Source organism: Mustelus asterias, chromosome 3 (assembly GCF_964213995.1).
Source record: "Mustelus asterias chromosome 3, sMusAst1.hap1.1, whole genome shotgun sequence".
Classification (NCBI taxonomy): domain Eukaryota; kingdom Metazoa; phylum Chordata; class Chondrichthyes; order Carcharhiniformes; family Triakidae; genus Mustelus; species Mustelus asterias.
Genome location: NC_135803.1, coordinates 87,706,309 through 87,723,857, shown reverse-complemented (window position 1 = coordinate 87,723,857; position 17,549 = coordinate 87,706,309). Strand labels below are relative to the sequence as shown.

The following is a 17,549-nucleotide window of genomic DNA, read 5'->3' as shown; positions in this document are numbered from 1 at the left end:
AAGCGAGCGAGAGAGACACCTCCCTGTGAGAGAGAGAGAGAGACACCTCCCTGTGTGTGTGAGAGAGAGAGACACCTCCCTGTGTGTGTGAGAGAGAGAGACACCTCCCTGTGTGTGAGAGAGAGAGAGAGACACCTCCCTATGTGAGAGACAGAGCGAGAGCGACACCTCCCTGTGAGAGAGAGAGACACCTCCCTGTGCGAGAGAGAGAGCGAGAGAGACGTCTCCCTGTGCGAGAGAGAGAGCGAGAGAGAGACACCTCCCTGTGAAATAGAGCGACACCTCCCTGAGAGAGAGAGAGAGACACAGCCCTGTGAGAGAGAGAGAGACACATCCCTGTGCGAGAGAGAGCGAGAGAGACACCTCCCTGTGAGAGAGAGCGACACCTCCCTGAGAGAGAGACACATCCCTGTGAGAGAGAGAGAGACACATCCCTGTGCAAGAGAGAGAGCGAGAGAGACACCTCCCTGTGAGAGAGAGAGACACCTCCCTGTGTGAGAGAGAGAGCGAGAGAGACACCTCCCTGAGAGAGAGAGAGAGACACAGCCCTGTGAGAGAGAGAGAGACACATCCCTGTGCGAGAGAGAGTGAGAGAGACACCTCCCTGTGAGAGAGAGCGACACCTCCCTGAGAGAGAGACACATCCCTGTGAGAGAGAGAGAGACACATCCCTGTGCAAGAGAGAGTGAGAGAGACACCTCCCTGTGAGAGAGAGCGACACCTCCCTGAGAGAGAGACACATCCTGTGAGAGAGAGAGAGACACATCCCTGTGCAAGAGAGAGAGCGAGAGAGACACCTCCCTGTGAGAGAGAGAGACACCTCCCTGTGTGAGAGAGAGAGCGAGTGAGACACCTCCCTGTGAGAGAGAGAGACACCTCCCTGTGTGAGAGAGAGAGCGAGAGAGACACCTCCCTGTGAGAGAGAGAGACACCTCCCTGTGTGAGTGACAGACACCTCCCTATGTGAGAGAGAGAGCGAGAGAGAGACACCTCCCTGTGAGAGAGAGCCACCTCCCTGTGCGAGAGACAGACACCTCCCTGTGTGAGAGGGAGAGCGAGAGAGACACCTCCCTGTGTGAGAGACAGAGCGAGAGAGGCACCTGCTTGTGAGAGGGAGAGCGAGAGAGACACATCCCTGTCACAGAGAGAGAGGAACCTCCCTGTGACAGTGGGTGACACCTCCCTGAGAGAGAGAGAGACACCTCCCTGAGAGAGAGAGAGAGACACCTCCTGAGAGAGAGAGAGAGACACCTCCCTGAGAGAGAGAGAGAGAGAGAGAGACACCTCCCTGAGAGAGAGAGAGAGAGAGAGAGAGACACCTCCCTGAGAGAGAGAGAGAGAGAGAGAGACACCTCCCTGAGAGAGAGAGAGAGAGAGACACCTCCCTGAGAGAGAGAGAGAGAGAGAGACACCTCCCTGAGAGAGAGAGAGAGACACCTCCCTGAGAGAGAGAGAGAGACACCTCCCTGAGAGAGAGAGAGAGACACCTCCCTGAGAGAGAGAGAGAGAGACACCTCCCTGAGAGAGAGAGACACCTCCCTGAGAGAGAGAGAGAGACACCTCCCTGAGAGAGAGAGAGAGACACCTCCCTGAGAGAGAGAGAGAGACACCTCCCTGAGAGAGAGAGAGACACCTCCCTGAGAGAGAGAGAGAGACACCTCCCTGAGAGAGAGAGAGAGACACCTCCCTGAGAGAGAGAGAGACACCTCCCTGAGAGAGAGAGAGAGACACCTCCCTGAGAGAGAGAGAGAGACACCTCCCTGAGAGAGAGAGAGAGACACCTGCCTGAGAGAGAGAGAGAGACACCTCCCTGAGAGAGAGAGAGAGACACCTCCCTGAGAGAGAGAGAGAGACACCTCCCTGAGAGAGAGAGAGAGACACCTCCCTGAGAGAGAGAGAGAGAGACACATCCCTGTGCAAGAGAGAGAGCGAGAGAGACACCTCCCTGTGAGAGAGAGAGACACCTCCCTGTGTGAGAGAGAGAGCGAGAGAGACACCTCCCTGAGAGAGAGAGAGAGACACAGCCCTGTGAGAGAGAGAGAGACACATCCCTGTGCGAGAGAGAGTGAGAGAGACCTCCCTGTGAGAGAGAGTGACACCTCCCTGAGAGAGAGACACATCCCTGTGAGAGAGAGAGAGACACATCCCTGTGCAAGAGAGAGAGCGAGAGAGACACCTCCCTGTGAGAGAGAGAGACACCTCCCTGTGTGAGAGAGAGAGCGAGTGAGACACCTCCCTGTGAGAGAGAGAGACACCTCCCTGTGTGAGAGAGAGAGCGAGAGAGACACCTCCCTGTGAGAGAGAGAGACACCTCCCTGTGTGAGTGACAGACACCTCCCTATGTGAGAGAGAGAGCGAGAGAGAGACACCTCCCTGTGAGAGAGAGCCACCTCCCTGTGCGAGAGACAACCACCTCCCTGTGTGAGAGGGAGAGCGAGAGAGACACCTCCCTGTGTGAGAGACAGAGCGAGAGAGGCACCTGCTTGTGAGAGGGAGAGCGAGAGAGACACATCCCTGTCACAGAGAGAGAGGAACCTCCCTGTGACAGTGGGAGACACCTCCCTGAGAGAGAGAGAGACACCTCCCTGAGAGAGAGAGAGACACCTCCCTGAGAGAGAGAGAGAGACACCTCCCTGAGAGAGAGAGAGAGAGAGACACCTCCCTGAGAGAGAGAGAGAGAGAGACACCTCCCTGAGAGAGAGAGAGAGAGAGAGAGACACCTCCCTGAGAGAGAGAGAGAGAGACACCTCCCTGAGAGAGAGAGAGAGAGAGACACCTCCCTGAGAGAGAGAGAGAGAGAGACACCTCCCTGAGAGAGAGAGAGAGAGAGACACCTCCCTGAGTGAGAGAGAGAGACACCTCCCTGAGAGAGAGAGAGACACCTCCCTGAGAGAGAGAGAGAGACACCTCCCTGAGAGAGAGAGAGACACCTCCCTGAGAGAGAGAGAGAGACACCTCCCTGAGAGAGAGAGAGAGACACCTCCCTGAGAGAGAGAGAGAGAGACCTCCCTGAGAGAGAGAGAGAGACACCTCCCTGAGAGAGAGAGAGAGACACCTCCCTGAGAGAGAGAGAGAGACACCTCCCTGAGAGAGAGAGAGAGACACCTCCCTGAGAGAGAGAGAGAGACACCTCCCTGAGAGAGAACCTTCCCGAGAGAGAGAGACACCTCCCTGAGAGAGAGAGAGAGAGAGAGACACCTCCCTGAGAGAGAGAGAGAGAGAGACACCTCCCTGAGAGAGAGAGAGAGAGAGACACCTCCCTGAGAGAGAGAGAGAGACACCTCCCTGAGAGAGAGAGAGAGACACCTCCCTGAGAGAGAGAGACACCTCCCTGAGAGAGAGAGACACCTCCCTGAGAGAGAGAGAGACACCTCCCTGAGAGAGAGAGAGAGACACCTCCCTGAGAGAGAGAGAGAGACACCTCCCTGAGAGAGAGAGAGACACCTCCCTGAGAGAGAGAGAGAGACACCTCCCTGAGAGAGAGAGAGAGACACCTCCCTGAGAGAGAGAGAGAGAGACACCTCCCTGAGAGAGAGAAGAGACACCTCCCTGAGAGAGAGAGACCGAGAGAGACACCTCCCTGTGTGTGAGAGAGGGAGCGGGAGAGACACCTCCCTGAGAGAGAGAGAGAGACACCTCCCTGAGAGAGAGAGAGACACCTCCCTGAGAGAGAGAGAGACACCTCCCTGAGAGAGAGAGAGAGAGAGACACCTCCCTGAGAGAGAGAGAGACACCTCCCTGAGAGAGAGAGAGAGAGAGACACCTCCCTGAGAGAGAGAGAGAGAGAGACACCTCCCTGAGAGAGAGAGAGAGAGAGACACCTCCCTGAGAGAGAGAGAGAGAGAGAGAGACACCTCCCTGAGAGAGAGAGAGACACCTCCCTGAGGGAGAGAGAGACACCTCCCTGAGGGAGAGAGAGACACCTCCCTGAGGGAGAGAGAGACACCTCCCTGAGGGAGAGAGAGACACCTCCCTGAGAGAGAGAGAGACACCTCCCTGAGAGAGAGAGAGACACCTCCCTGAGAGGGAGAGAGACACCTCCCTGAGAGGGAGAGAGACACCTCCCTGAGAGGGAGAGAGACACACCTCCCTGAGAGGGAGAGAGACACACCTCCCTGAGAGGGAGAGAGACACACCTCCCTGAGAGGGAGAGAGACACACCTCCCTGAGAGAGACACACCTCCCTGAGAGAGACACACCTCTCTGTGTGAGAGAGAGAGAGACACCTGCCTGTGAGAGAGAGAGAGAGAGCGAGAGAGACACCTCCCTGTGAGAGAGAGAGAAAGAGAGACACCTCCCTGTGTGAGAGAGAGAGACACCTCCCTGTGTGTGAGAGAGAGAGAGAGACACCTCCCTGTGAGAGAGAGAGACACCTCCCTGTGAGAGAGAGAGAGAGAGACACCTCTCTGTGTGTGAGAGAGACACCTCCCTGTGTGTGTGTGTGAGAGAGAGAGAGAGACACCTCCCTGTGTGTGAGAGACACCTCCCTGTGTGTGAGAGAGAGAGAGAGAGACACCTCCCTGTGTGAGAGAGAGACACCTCCCTGTGTGTGAGAGAGAGAGAGAGAGAGACACCTCCCTGTGTGTGAGAGAGAGAGCGAGAGAGACACCTCCCTGTGTGAGAGACAGAGCGAGAGCGACACCTCCCTGTGAGAGAGTGACCTCCCCGTGAGCGAGAGAGAGAGAGAGACCTCCCTGTGTGAGAGAGAGAGCGAGAGAGAGACCTCCCCGTGTGAGAGAGAGACACCTCCCTGTTAGAGAGAGAGAGAGAGGTAGACCTCCCCATGAGAGCGAGAGAGAGTGACCTCCCCGTGAGCGAGAGAGAGAGAGAGACCTCCCCGTGAGCGAGAGAGAGAGAGACCTCCCCGTGAGCGAGAGAGAGAGAGAGACCTCCCCGTGAGCGAGAGAGAGAGAGACCTCCCCGTGTGAGAGAGAGAGAGAGACCTCCCCGTGAGCGAGAGAGAGAGAGAGAGACCTCCCCGTGTGAGAGAGAGAGAGAGACCTCCCCGTGTGAGAGAGAGAGAGAGACCTCCCCGTGTGAGAGAGAGAGAGAGACCTCCCCGTGTGAGAGAGAGAGAGAGACCTCCCCGTGTGAGAGAGAGAGAGAGACCTCCCCGTGTGAGAGAGAGAGAGAGACCTCCCCGTGTGAGAGAGAGAGAGAGACCTCCCCGTGTGAGAGAGAGAGAGAGACCTCCCCGTGTGAGAGAGAGAGAGACCTCCCCGTGTGAGAGAGAGAGACCTCCCCGTGTGAGAGAGAGAGACCTCCCCGTGTGAGAGAGAGAGAGAGACCTCCCCGTGTGCGTGAGAGAGAGAGAGAGACCTCCCCGTGTGCGTGAGAGAGAGAGAGAGACCTCCCCGTGTGCGTGAGAGAGAGAGAGAGACCTCCCCGTGTGCGTGAGAGAGAGAGAGAGACCTCCCCGTGTGCGTGAGAGAGAGAGAGAGACCTCCCCGTGTGCGTGAGAGAGAGAGAGAGACCTCCCCGTGTGCGTGAGAGAGAGAGAGAGACCTCCCCGTGTGCGTGAGAGAGAGAGAGAGACCTCCCCGTGTGCGTGAGAGAGAGAGAGAGACCTCCCCGTGTGCGTGAGAGAGAGAGAGAGACCTCCCCGTGTGCGTGAGAGAGAGAGAGAGACCTCCCCGTGTGCGTGAGAGAGAGAGAGAGACCTCCCCGTGTGCGTGAGAGAGAGAGAGAGACCTCCCCGTGTGCGTGAGAGAGAGAGAGAGACCTCCCCGTGTGCGTGAGAGAGAGAGAGAGACCTCTCCGTGTGCGTGAGAGAGAGAGAGAGACCTCCCCGTGTGCGTGAGAGAGAGAGAGAGACCTCCCCGTGTGCGTGAGAGAGAGACCTCCCCGTGTGCGTGAGAGAGAGAGAGAGACCTCCCCGTGTGCGTGAGAGAGAGAGAGAGACCTCCCCGTGTGAGTGAGAGAGAGAGAGAGACCTCCCCGTGTGCGTGAGAGAGAGAGAGAGACCTCCCCGTGTGCGTGAGAGAGAGAGAGAGACCTCCCCGTGTGCGTGAGAGAGAGAGAGAGACCTCCCCGTGTGCGTGAGAGAGAGAGAGAGACCTCCCCGTGTGCGTGAGAGAGAGAGAGACCTCCCCCTGTGCGTGAGAGAGAGAGAGAGACCTCCCCGTGTGCGTGAGAGAGAGAGAGAGACCTCCCCGTGTGCGTGAGAGAGAGAGACCTCCCCGTGTGCGTGAGAGAGAGAGAGAGACCTCCCCGTGTGCGTGAGAGAGAGAGAGAGACCTCCCCGTGTGCGTGAGAGAGAGAGAGAGACCTCCCCGTGTGCGTGAGAGAGAGAGACCTCCCCGTGTGCGTGAGAGAGAGAGAGAGACCTCCCCGTGTGCGTGAGAGAGAGAGAGAGACCTCCCCGTGTGCGTGAGAGAGAGAGAGAGACCTCCCCGTGTGCGTGAGAGAGAGAGAGAGACCTCCCCGTGTGCGTGAGAGAGAGAGAGAGACCTCCCCGTGTGCGTGAGAGAGAGAGAGAGACCTCCCCGTGTGCGTGAGAGAGAGAGAGAGACCTCCCCGTGTGCGTGAGAGAGAGAGAGAGACCTCCCCGTGTGCGTGAGAGAGAGAGAGAGACCTCCCCGTGTGCGTGAGAGAGAGAGAGAGACCTCCCCGTGTGCGTGAGAGAGAGAGAGAGACCTCCCCGTGTGCGTGAGAGAGAGAGAGAGACCTCCCCGTGTGCGTGAGAGAGAGAGAGAGACCTCCCCGTGTGCGTGAGAGAGAGAGAGAGACCTCCCCGTGTGCGTGAGAGAGAGAGAGAGACCTCCCCGTGTGCGTGAGAGAGAGAGAGAGACCTCCCCGTGTGCGTGAGAGAGAGAGAGAGACCTCCCCGTGTGCGTGAGAGAGAGAGAGACCTCCCCGTGTGTGAGAGAGAGAGAGAGAGACCTCCCCGTGTGTGTGAGAGAGAGAGAGAGACCTCCCCGTGTGTGTGAGAGAGAGAGAGAGAGACCTCCCCGTGTGTGTGAGAGAGAGAGAGAGACCTCCCCGTGTGTGTGAGAGAGAGAGAGACCTCCCCGTGTGTGTGAGAGAGAGAGAGAGACCTCCCCGTGTGTGTGAGAGAGAGAGACCTCCCCGTGTGTGAGAGAGACCTCCCCGTGTGTGAGAGAGAGAGAGAGAGAGACCTCCCCGTGTGTGTGAGAGAGAGAGAGAGAGAGACCTCCCCGTGTGTGTGAGAGAGAGAGAGAGAGAGACCTCCCCGTGTGTGTGAGAGAGAGAGAGAGACCTCCCCGTGTGTGTGTGAGAGAGAGAGAGAGAGAGACCTCCCCGTGTGTGTGAGAGAGAGAGAGAGAGAGAGACCTCCCCGTGTGTGTGAGAGAGAGAGAGAGAGAGAGAGACCTCCCCGTGTGTGTGAGAGAGAGAGACCTCCCCGTGTGTGTGAGAGAGAGAGAGAGAGACCTCCCCGTGTGTGTGAGAGAGAGAGAGAGAGAGACCTCCCCGTGTGTGTGAGAGAGAGAGAGAGAGACCTCCCCGTGTGTGTGAGAGAGAGAGAGAGAGAGAGACCTCCCCGTGTGTGTGAGAGAGAGAGACCTCCCCGTGTGTGTGAGAGAGAGAGAGAGAGACCTCCCCGTGTGTGTGAGAGAGAGAGAGAGACCTCCCCGTGTGTGTGAGAGAGAGAGAGAGAGACCTCCCCGTGTGTGTGAGAGAGAGAGAGAGACCTCCCCGTGTGTGTGAGAGAGAGACCTCCCCGTGTGTGTGAGAGAGAGAGAGAGAGAGACCTCCCCGTGTGTGTGAGAGAGAGAGAGAGAGAGACCTCCCCGTGTGTGTGAGAGAGAGAGAGAGAGACCTCCCCGTGTGTGTGAGAGAGAGAGAGAGAGAGAGACCTCCCCGTGTGTGTGAGAGAGAGAGAGAGAGAGAGAGAGACCTCCCCGTGTGTGTGAGAGAGAGAGAGACCTCCCCGTGAGAGCGAGAGAGAGAGAGAGACCTCCCCGTGTGAGAGAGGTAGACCTCCCCGTGAGAGCGAGGTAGAGACCTTACCCTGACAGAGAGAGCCCCTTCCCCTTGTGCGAGAGAGAGACCCCATCCCCTTGTGCAAGAGGGAGTGCAAGCGAGCTCCGGGTGGACTTCTCCTTGTGAGAGAGTGAGTGTGGGGTGGGGACCCTCATCTTGTGGGTGACCGTGATCCCCAGTGGTGAAGTGCGGGGGGGGTCGGTGGGGTGGGAGGGGGGGCATTGGGAGTGGGGGGAGCGGTGAGTTGTGTGACACCTGTCATGCTGTGGGTGACACTCACCCTGATTGGTTGGGGGACGGTGAGACCTCTCGCTGTCGGTGACACTGATCCCACCCCTTACTGAGTACGCAATGTTTAATGGAATGTTTGCTGGGTGTTTAGGTTGCAGCTTCAGCAGGGGGAGTATCAATCTGTGGATATCTCTTGAGGTGTAAAAGGAACAAGAGGCACTGGAAGAAACTCTGGTTTGTTATTCATGAGAAGGTGCTGTACACGTATGGAGCCAGAAGTGTAAGTATCTGCATCATAACTCTCTCCTTTAGCCATCCAATATCTCCCTTTGCCGGTGGCAGCACTTTCTGTGAATTAACAAAACAATGGTGAATATTCTTATTGCCCTGATGTGGGGTATTACAGGATACACAGAGATCTGGGAGTACAGATCCTTAAAAGTAGCAGCATAGATGGAATAGGTGGTGAAGAAAGCAGAAAGCATGCTTACCTTCATCGGCCAGGGCATCGAGTATAAAAGTTTGCAAATTATGTTTTAGTTGTATAAAACATTGATTAGGCCACATTTAGAATACTGTGTCCAATTCTGGTCGCCAGAAGGATGTGGATGCTTTGGAGAGAGTTCAGAAAAGTTTTACCAGGATGCTGCCCAGTATGGAGGATATTGGCTATGAGGAGAGATTGAATAAACTGGGATTGTTCTCCCTGGAAAGACAGAGGCTGAGGGACGACCTGATAGAAGTTTATAAAATTATGAGCGGCATAGACAGGGTGAACAGTTGGAAGCTTTTTCCCAGGGCAGAAATGACAATTACAAGGGGGCACAAGTTCAAGATAAGGGGGGAAAGGTTCAGTGGAAATGTGCGGGGGAATTTTTTTACACAGAGGGTTGTGGGGGCCTAGAATGCACTGCCAAATGAGGTGGTTGAGGCAGTTACGTTAGCCACATTTAAGACTTATCTTGATAGCCATATCAACAAATGGGGAATAGAGGGATAAAAGTGGTTGGTCTAGATTGGACAACATGATTGGTGCAGGCTTGGAGGGCTGAAAGGCCTGTTCCTGTGCTGTACTGTTCTTTATTCTTTTGTTCTTTGTAGGGTAGTACAGGATATTGCCCTGGTGTGGGGTATTAGAAACATAGAAACACAGAAAAACTACAGCACAATACAGGCCCTTCAGCCCACAAAGTTGTGCCGAACATGTCCCTACTTTAGCGATTACTAGGCTTACCTATAACCCTCTATCTTACTAAGTTCCATGTACTTATCTAAAAGTCTCTTAAAAGACCCTATCAAATCCGCCTCCACCACCGTTGCTGGCAGCCCATTCCACGCACCCACCACCCTCTGAGTGAAAAACTTACCCCTGACATCTCCTCTGTACCTACTCCCCAGCACCTTAAACCTGTGTCCTCTTGTGGCAACCATTTCAGCCCTGGGAAAAAGCCTCTGACTATCCACTCGATCAATACCCCTCAACATCTTATACCCTCTATCAGGTCACCCCTCATCCTTCGTCTCTCCAAGGAGAAAAGGCCGAGCCCACTCAGCCTATCCTCATAAGGCATGCTCCCCAACCCAGGCAACGTCCTTGTAAATCTCCTCTGCACCCTTTCTATGGCTTCCACATCCTTCCTGTAATGAGACGACCAGAACTGAGCACAGTACTCCAAGTGGGGTCTGACCAGGGTCTTATATAGCTGCAACATTATCTCACGACTCCTGAACTCAATTCTTTGATTGATGAACTAGCTAGATGCATTCAGAACTGGCTTGGCCATAGAAGACAGAGGGTAGCGGTGGAAGGGTGTTTTTCTGAATGGAGGCCTGTAACTAGTGGTTTTCCGCAGGAGTCAGTGCTGGGCCTCTGCTGTTTGTTGTATATCTTAGTGAGTTGGGACAAAATGTAGCTGGTCTGATTAGCAAGTTTGTGGATAATACTAAGATTGGCGGAGAATACAGTAGGATATAGATAGGCTGGCAAAATGGGCAGAGAAATGGCAGATGGAGTTTAATCCGGAGAAATGTGAGATGATGCATTTTGGTAGATCCATTTCAAGTGGGAGCTATAAAATAAATGGCAGACCGTCAGGAGCATAGACACAGAGAGATCTGGGAGTACAGGTCCACAGATCCTTAAAAGTGGCTGCACAGGTGGAAAAGGCGGTGAAGAAAGCTTATGGCATTCTTGCCTTCATTGGACGGGGCATTGAGTATAAAAGTTGGCAAATTATGTTACAGTTGTATAAAACGTTGGTTAGGCCACATTTGGACCTTTCCACTGTATCCAATTCTGGTCACCACACAACCAGAAGGACGTGGAGGCTTTGGAGAGAGTACAGAAAAAGTTTACCAGGATGTTGCCTGGTATGGAGGGAAACATAGAAAACTACAGCACAAAATAAGTTGTGCCGAACATAACCCTACCTTTTAGGCCTATCTATCACCCTCCATCCTATTAAGTCCCATGTACTCATCCAGGAGTCTCTTAAAAGACCCTATTGAGTTTGCCTCCACCACCACTGATTGCAGCCGATTCCACTCGCCCACCACCATCTGTGTGAAAAACTTCCCCCTAACATTTCCCCTGTACCTACCCCCCAGCACCTTAAACCTGTGTCCTCTCGTAGCAGCCATTTCCACCCTGGGAAAAAGCCTCTGAGAGTCCACCCGATCTATGCCTCTCAACATCTTATATACCTCTATTAGGTCTCCTCTCATCCTACGTCTCTCCAAGGAGAAAAGACCGAGCTCCCTCAGCCTATCCTCATAAGGCATGCCACTCAATTCAGGCAACATCCTTGTAAATCTCCTCTGCACCCTTTCAATCTTTTCCACATCCTTCCTGTAATGAGGCGACCAGAATTGAGCACAGTACTCCAAGTGGGGTCTGACGAGGGTCTTATATAGCTGCATCATTATTCCCGGACTCCTAAACTCGATCCTTCGATTGATAAAGGCCAGCACACCATACGCCTTCTTAACCACCACCTCCACCTGCGGGGCCGATTTTAGAGTCCTATGGACCCGGACCCCAAGGTCCTTCTGATCCTCTACCGTACTGAGAGTCTTTCCCTTTATATTGTACTCCTTCATCCCATTCGACCTGCCAAAATGGACCACTACGCATTTATCTGGGTTGAAGTCCATCTGCCACTTGTCCGCCCAGTCTTGCATCCTATCTATGTCCCTCTGTAACTTCTGACATCCCTCCAGACTATCCACTGGCTGTCACTGGCTGTTTTGTCTGGAGACAATACACATCTTTTTAGCCTGTCTTGATGCTCTCTCCACTCACGTTGTTTTGTTTCTTAAAGACTTGATTAGCTGTAAGTATTCGCATTCCAACCATTATTCATGTAAATTGAGTTTGTGTCTTTATATGCCCTGTTTGTGAACAGAATTCCCACTCACCTGAAGAAGGGGCTTGGAGCTCCGAAAGCTTGTGTGGCTTTTGCTACCAAATAAACCTGTTGGACTTTAACCTGGTGTTGTTAAACTTCTTACTGTGTTTACCCCAGTCCAACGCTGGCATCTCCACATCATTCTTCCATTGAGCCAGTGTCTAATCCAATTTACTACCTCCCCATGTATACCTAGCGACTGAACCTTCCTAACTAACCTCCCATGAGGGACCTTGTCAAAGGCCTTGCTGAAATCCAGGTAGACAACATCCACCGCCTTCCCTTCATCCACTTTCCTGGTAACCTCCTCGAAAAACTCGAATAGATTGGTCAAACATGACCTACCACGCACAAAGCCATGTTGACTCTCCCTAATAAGTCCCTGTCTATCCAAATATTTGTTGATCCTATCCCTTATCACACCTTCCAATAACTTGCCCACCACCGACGTCAAACTTACTGGCCTATAATTTCCCGGATTTCTTTTGGAACGTTTTTTAAACAACGGAACAACATGAGCCACCCTCCAATCATCCGGCACCCGTCCAAGTTTTTCTTAAATGTTAAAAGTGACCCCGCATTTACCACTTTATCCGGCAGCTCATTCCACACTCCCACCACTCTCTCGCGTGAAGAAGCCCCCCCCCTAATATTCCCTTTAAACTTTTCTCCTTTCACCCTTAACCCATGCCCTCTGGTTTTTTTCTCCCCTAGCCTCAGCGGAAAAAGCCTGCTTGCATTCACTCTATCTATACCCATCAAAATCTTATACACCTCTATCAAATCTCCCCTCAATCTTCTACGCTCCAGGGAATAAAGTCCCAACCTATTCAATCTCTCTCTGTAACTCAGCTTCTCAAGTCCCGGCAACATCCTTGTGAACCTTCTCTGCACTCTTTCAATCTTATTTACATCCTTCCTGTAACTAGGTGACCAAAACTGTGCACAATACTCCAAACCCGGCCTCACCTATGCCTTATATAACCTTACCATAACACTCCAACTTTTATACTCGATACTCCGATTTATAAAGGCAAATGTACCAAAGGCACTCTTTACGACCCTATCCACCTGTGACGTCACTTTTAGGGAATTCTGTACCTGTATTCCCAGATCCCTCTGTTCAACTGCACTCTTCAGAGTCCTACCATTTACCCTGTACGTTCTTCTTTGGTTTGTCCTTCCAAAGTGCAATATCTCACACTTGTCTGCGTTAAATTCCATTTGCCATTTTTCAGCCCATTTTTCTAGTTGGTCCAAATCCCTCTGCAAGCTTTGAAAACCTTCCTCACTGTCCACTACACCTCCAATCTTTGTATCATCAGCATCTTTTGCAGGTGCTGTCATCAGGGATACCGGAGGTCTCCCTGATCTCCCACATCTTGCAAGAGGAGCATTCCAACATCTTGCCTGGCATTTTTTTTCCCCACTCTTTAAACTGTCACTGCTCTGTGTTCCTGCTTTTTAAACTGTCACCGCTCTGTGTTCCCACTCCTTAAACTGTCACCGCTCGGTGTTCCTGCTCTTTAAACTGTCACCGCTCGGTGTTCCTGCTCTTTAAACTGTCACCGCTCGGCGTTCCCGCTCCTTAAACTGTCGCCGCTTTGTGTTCCCGCTCCTTAAACTGTCACCGCTCTGTGTTCCTGCTTTTTAAACAGTTGGAGATGTGCGGGGCAAGTTTTTTACACAGAGAGTAGTGCGGACCTGGAGTGCACTGCCAAGTGAGGTGGTTGAGGCAGTTATGTTAGCCACATTTAAAACTTATCTTGATAGACATATCAACAAACGGGGAATAGAGGGATATAAGTGGTTGGTCCAGATAGGACAATGTGATTGGCGCAGGCTTGAAGGGCATAAGGGCCTGAACCTGTGCTGTACTGTTCTTTGTTCTTTTGTTCTCCTGGGGTATTACAGGATATTGCCCTGGTGTAGGTTATTACAGGATATTGCCCTAGTGTGGGGTAATGTGTGAGATTGCCCTAGCGTGGGGTATTGTGTGATATTGCCCTAGCATGGGGTATTGTGTGATATTGCCCTAGTGTGGGGTATTACCTACGCAACTTGGGATACCAAGGGGCAATTTACCATGGCCTATCTACCTCGCCTGCACATCTTTGGATGTGGGAGGAAATCGGAGCACCCGGAGGAAACCAGGGACACAGGCAGAACTCCACACAGACAGTCGCCCAAGGCGGGAATCGAACCCGGGTCTGCTGTGAGGCAGCAGTGGTAACCACTGTGTCGCTCAGGTATTGCTGCCTTTTGGCTGCCTTCTCAGATATTGTTTACATCCTTTCCTTTCTTCTGGGATTAGGAAACACTGAAACATCTGGTTAATCAGGGGCAGCATGGTGGCACAGTGATTAGCACTGCTGCCTCACATCGCCAGGGACCCGGATTCGATTCCCAGCTTGGGTCACTGTCTGTGTGGAGTTTGTATGTTCCTCCTGTGTCTGCGTGGGTTTCCTCCCACAGTCTGAAAGATGTGCTGGTCAGGGGTATTGACCCGAACAAGCGCCAGAGTGTGGCGACTAGGGGAATTTCACAGTAACTTCATCGCAATGTTAATGTAAGCCTTACTTGTGACTAATAAATAAATAAAACTCATAATGAACTGAAGTCTATTGGACTGTAACCGGATGAGATTATAGATACTAAAGCCCATCTCCCAGGTATTCCTTCAGGAGATTTCATGTTTGTTCCCCTGACAGCTCTCAGTAGTCTCAGAAAGACATAATTTGTGGCTTCAGAATCCTCCATTAGTTAGACATTTTTGTAGATTTGATTATATACTCATGAACGTGACTCCTCCATCATAAATCTCTGTGTGGAAATGGTGTTGACTATTATTTGGAGCTGAGATTGGCTTTGGGCTATTTGTTTGTGCCCTTTGATGATGGGTTGCTTGTTACGCTTTGCACATTCTAAATGACTGCTCGTTGTTATCTGCAACTTTCAAACTTTTCCTTGAATTCAACATCAGTATTACAAGCTACATTCAGACCACAATCTCCTTGGGCGGCACGGTAGCACAGTGGTTAGCACTGCTGCTTCACAGCTCCAGGGACCTGGGTTCGATTCCCGGCTTGGGTCACTGTCTGTGTGGAGTTTGCACATTCTCCTCGTGTCTGCGTGGGTTTCCTCCGGGTGCTCCGGTTTCCTCCCACAGTCCAAAGATGTGCAGGTTAGGTTGATTGGCCATTCTAAAATTGCCCCTTAGTGTCCTGAGATGCGTAGGTTAGAGGGATTAGCGGGTAAATGTGTAGGGATATGGGAGTAGGGGCTGGGTGGGATTGTGGTCGGTGCAGACTCGATGGGCCAAATGGCCTGTTTCTGCACTGTAGGGTTTCTATGATTTCTATGATATATCATTTCCTTGAATAACTTACTATAAAACTGCTATATTTCACATCTCATCTTGTCATAGTCATAGAGCCATACAGGTTTACAACATGGAAACAGGCCCTTCGGCCCAACTTGTCCATGCCGCCCTATTTTTTTAAACACCTAAGCTAATCCCAATTGCCCGCTTTTGGCCCATATCCCTCTATACTCATCTTATCCATGTAACTATCTAAATGCTTTTTAAAAGACAAAATTGTACCCACCTCTACTACTACCTCTGGTAGCTTGTTCCAGACACTTACCACCCTTTCTGAAAGAATTGCCCCTCTGGACACTTTTGTATCTCTCCCCTCTCACCTTAAACCTATGCCCTCTAGTTTTAGACTCCCTACCTTTGGGAAAAGATATTGACTATCTACCTTGTCTATGCCCCTCATTATTTTATAGACCTCTGGCGCGTAGGAGACCCTCAGCCTCCTACGCTCCAGAGAAAAAAGTCCCAGTCGATCCAGCCTCTCCTTATAACTCAAACCATCAAGTCCCAGTAGCATCCTAGTAAATCTTTTCTGCACTTTTTCTGGTTTAATAATATCCTTTCTATAATAGGGTGACCAGAACTGCATACAGTTGTGAAACAATATCTCCTATCAATTAGTCAATAACCACTGTGAAACCAATCCTTAATATGTGGCGATATATTTTATATTAACAGAAGCCTATTTATAGGTACTGGTCCACCTGTAGTAATAGCAAATATCTGGCCATATTCAGGATCAGTAAAAAGTTAGCCTGGAAAGTTAGCCTGCAGGTACAGCGAGAAATTAGAAAAAGCTTTTTTGCACTACACTAGTGAGCCTATCAGCAGCAAATGCAGGGAGGAGCCAGCCTGTGATTGGCTAAGCAGCTTTACAGCATCTTGCAAAAATAAGCCAGTTGAATCATAAGAACATAAGAACTAGGAGCAGGAGTAGGCTATCTGGCCCCTCGAGCCTGCTCCGCCATTCAGTAAGATCATGGCTGATCTTTTTGTGGACTCAGCTCCACTTACCCACCCGTTCACCATAACTCTTAATTCCTTTACTGTTCAAAAATGTATCTCTCCTTGCCTTAAAAACATTCAATGAGGTAGCCTCAACTGCTTCACTGGGCAGGGAATTCCACAGATTCACAACCCTTTGTGTGAAGAAGTTCTTCCTCAACTCAGTCCTAAATCTGCTTCCCCTTATTTTGAGGCTATGCCCCCTAGTTCTAGTTTCACCCACCAGTGGAAACAACTTCCTGCTTCTACCTTATCTATTCCCTTCATAATCTTATATGTTTCTATAAGATCTCCCATCATTCTTCTGAATTCCAATGAGTATAGCCCCAGTCTACTCGGTCTCTCCTCATAAGCCAACCCTCTCAACTCCGGAATTAACCTAGTGAATCTCCTCTGTACCCCCTCCAGTGCCAGTATATCCTTTCTCAAGTAAGGAGATCAAAACTGTACACAGTGCTCCAGGTGTGGCCTCACCAGCACCTTATACAGCTGCAACATAATCTCGCTGTTTTTAAACTCCATCCCTCTAGCAATGAAGGACAAAATTCCATTTGCCTTCTTAATTACCTGCTGCACCTGCAAAACAACTCCTTGTGATTCTTGCACAAGGACACCCAGGTCCCTCTGCACAGCAGCATGCTGCAATTTTTTACCATTTAAATAATAGTCCATTTTGCTGTTATTCCTGCCAAAATGGATACCTCACATTTACCAACATTGTACTCCATCTGCCAGACCCTTGCCCACTCACTTAGATTTATCTATATCCCTTTACAGACTTTCAATGTCCTCTGCACACTTTGCTCTTCCACCCATCTTAGTGTCATCTGTGAATTTTGACACACTACACTTGGTCCCCAACTCCAAATTGTAAACAATTGCGGTCCCAATACTGATCCCTGAGGCACACCACTAGTGACTGATCGCCAACCAGAAAAACACCCATTTACCCCCACTCTTTGCTTTCTGTTCGTTAACCAATTCTCTATCCGTGCTAATACATTACCCGTAACACTGTGCACCTTTATCTATGTAGCAGTCTTTGGTGCAGCACCTTGTCAAATGCCTTCTGGAAATCCAGATACACCACACCCACGGGTTCCCCACTGTCCACTGCACATGTAATGTTCTCAAAGAATTCCACCAGATTAGTCAAACATGACCTGCCCTTCATGAACCCATGCTGCGTCTTACCAATGGGACAATTTATATACAGATATAATTCAAATCACAGAACTGTTACAGTGCAGGAGGAGACCATTTGGCCCGTTGTGTCTGCATCGGCTCTCCGTAGAAGCATCATGACTTAGTGCCATTCCCCTGCCTTTTCCCTGTACCCCTGCTCATTGTTTCTATTCAAATAATCATCTAATGCCCTCTTGAATGTCTTGATTGAAGTTGCCTTCACCACACTTCCAGGTGGAACATTCCAGACCCAAACGACTCGCTGTGTGGAAAGGTTTTTTCTCACATTACATTTGTTCCTTTTTCAAATCACTTCAAATCTGTGCCCTCTCGTTCTTGATCCTTTTACCAGTGGGAACAGTTTCTCCCTATCTACTCGGTCCACTCCCCTCATAATT

At 51.3% G+C, this 17,549-nt stretch overlaps 1 protein-coding gene across 1 annotated transcript in view; it reads left to right on the top strand.

Moving 5' to 3' along the window:
• The window catches only part of LOC144491844 (FYVE, RhoGEF and PH domain-containing protein 5-like), a 137,830-nt gene that overhangs the window by 93,626 nt on the left and 26,655 nt on the right, over positions 1 to 17,549 (top strand). The window contains exon 18 of the mRNA XM_078210137.1: positions 8,327 to 8,455. Within this exon, the coding sequence (XP_078066263.1) occupies positions 8,327 to 8,455 (129 nt within the window). The remainder of the gene's footprint in view (positions 1 to 8,326; positions 8,456 to 17,549) is intronic.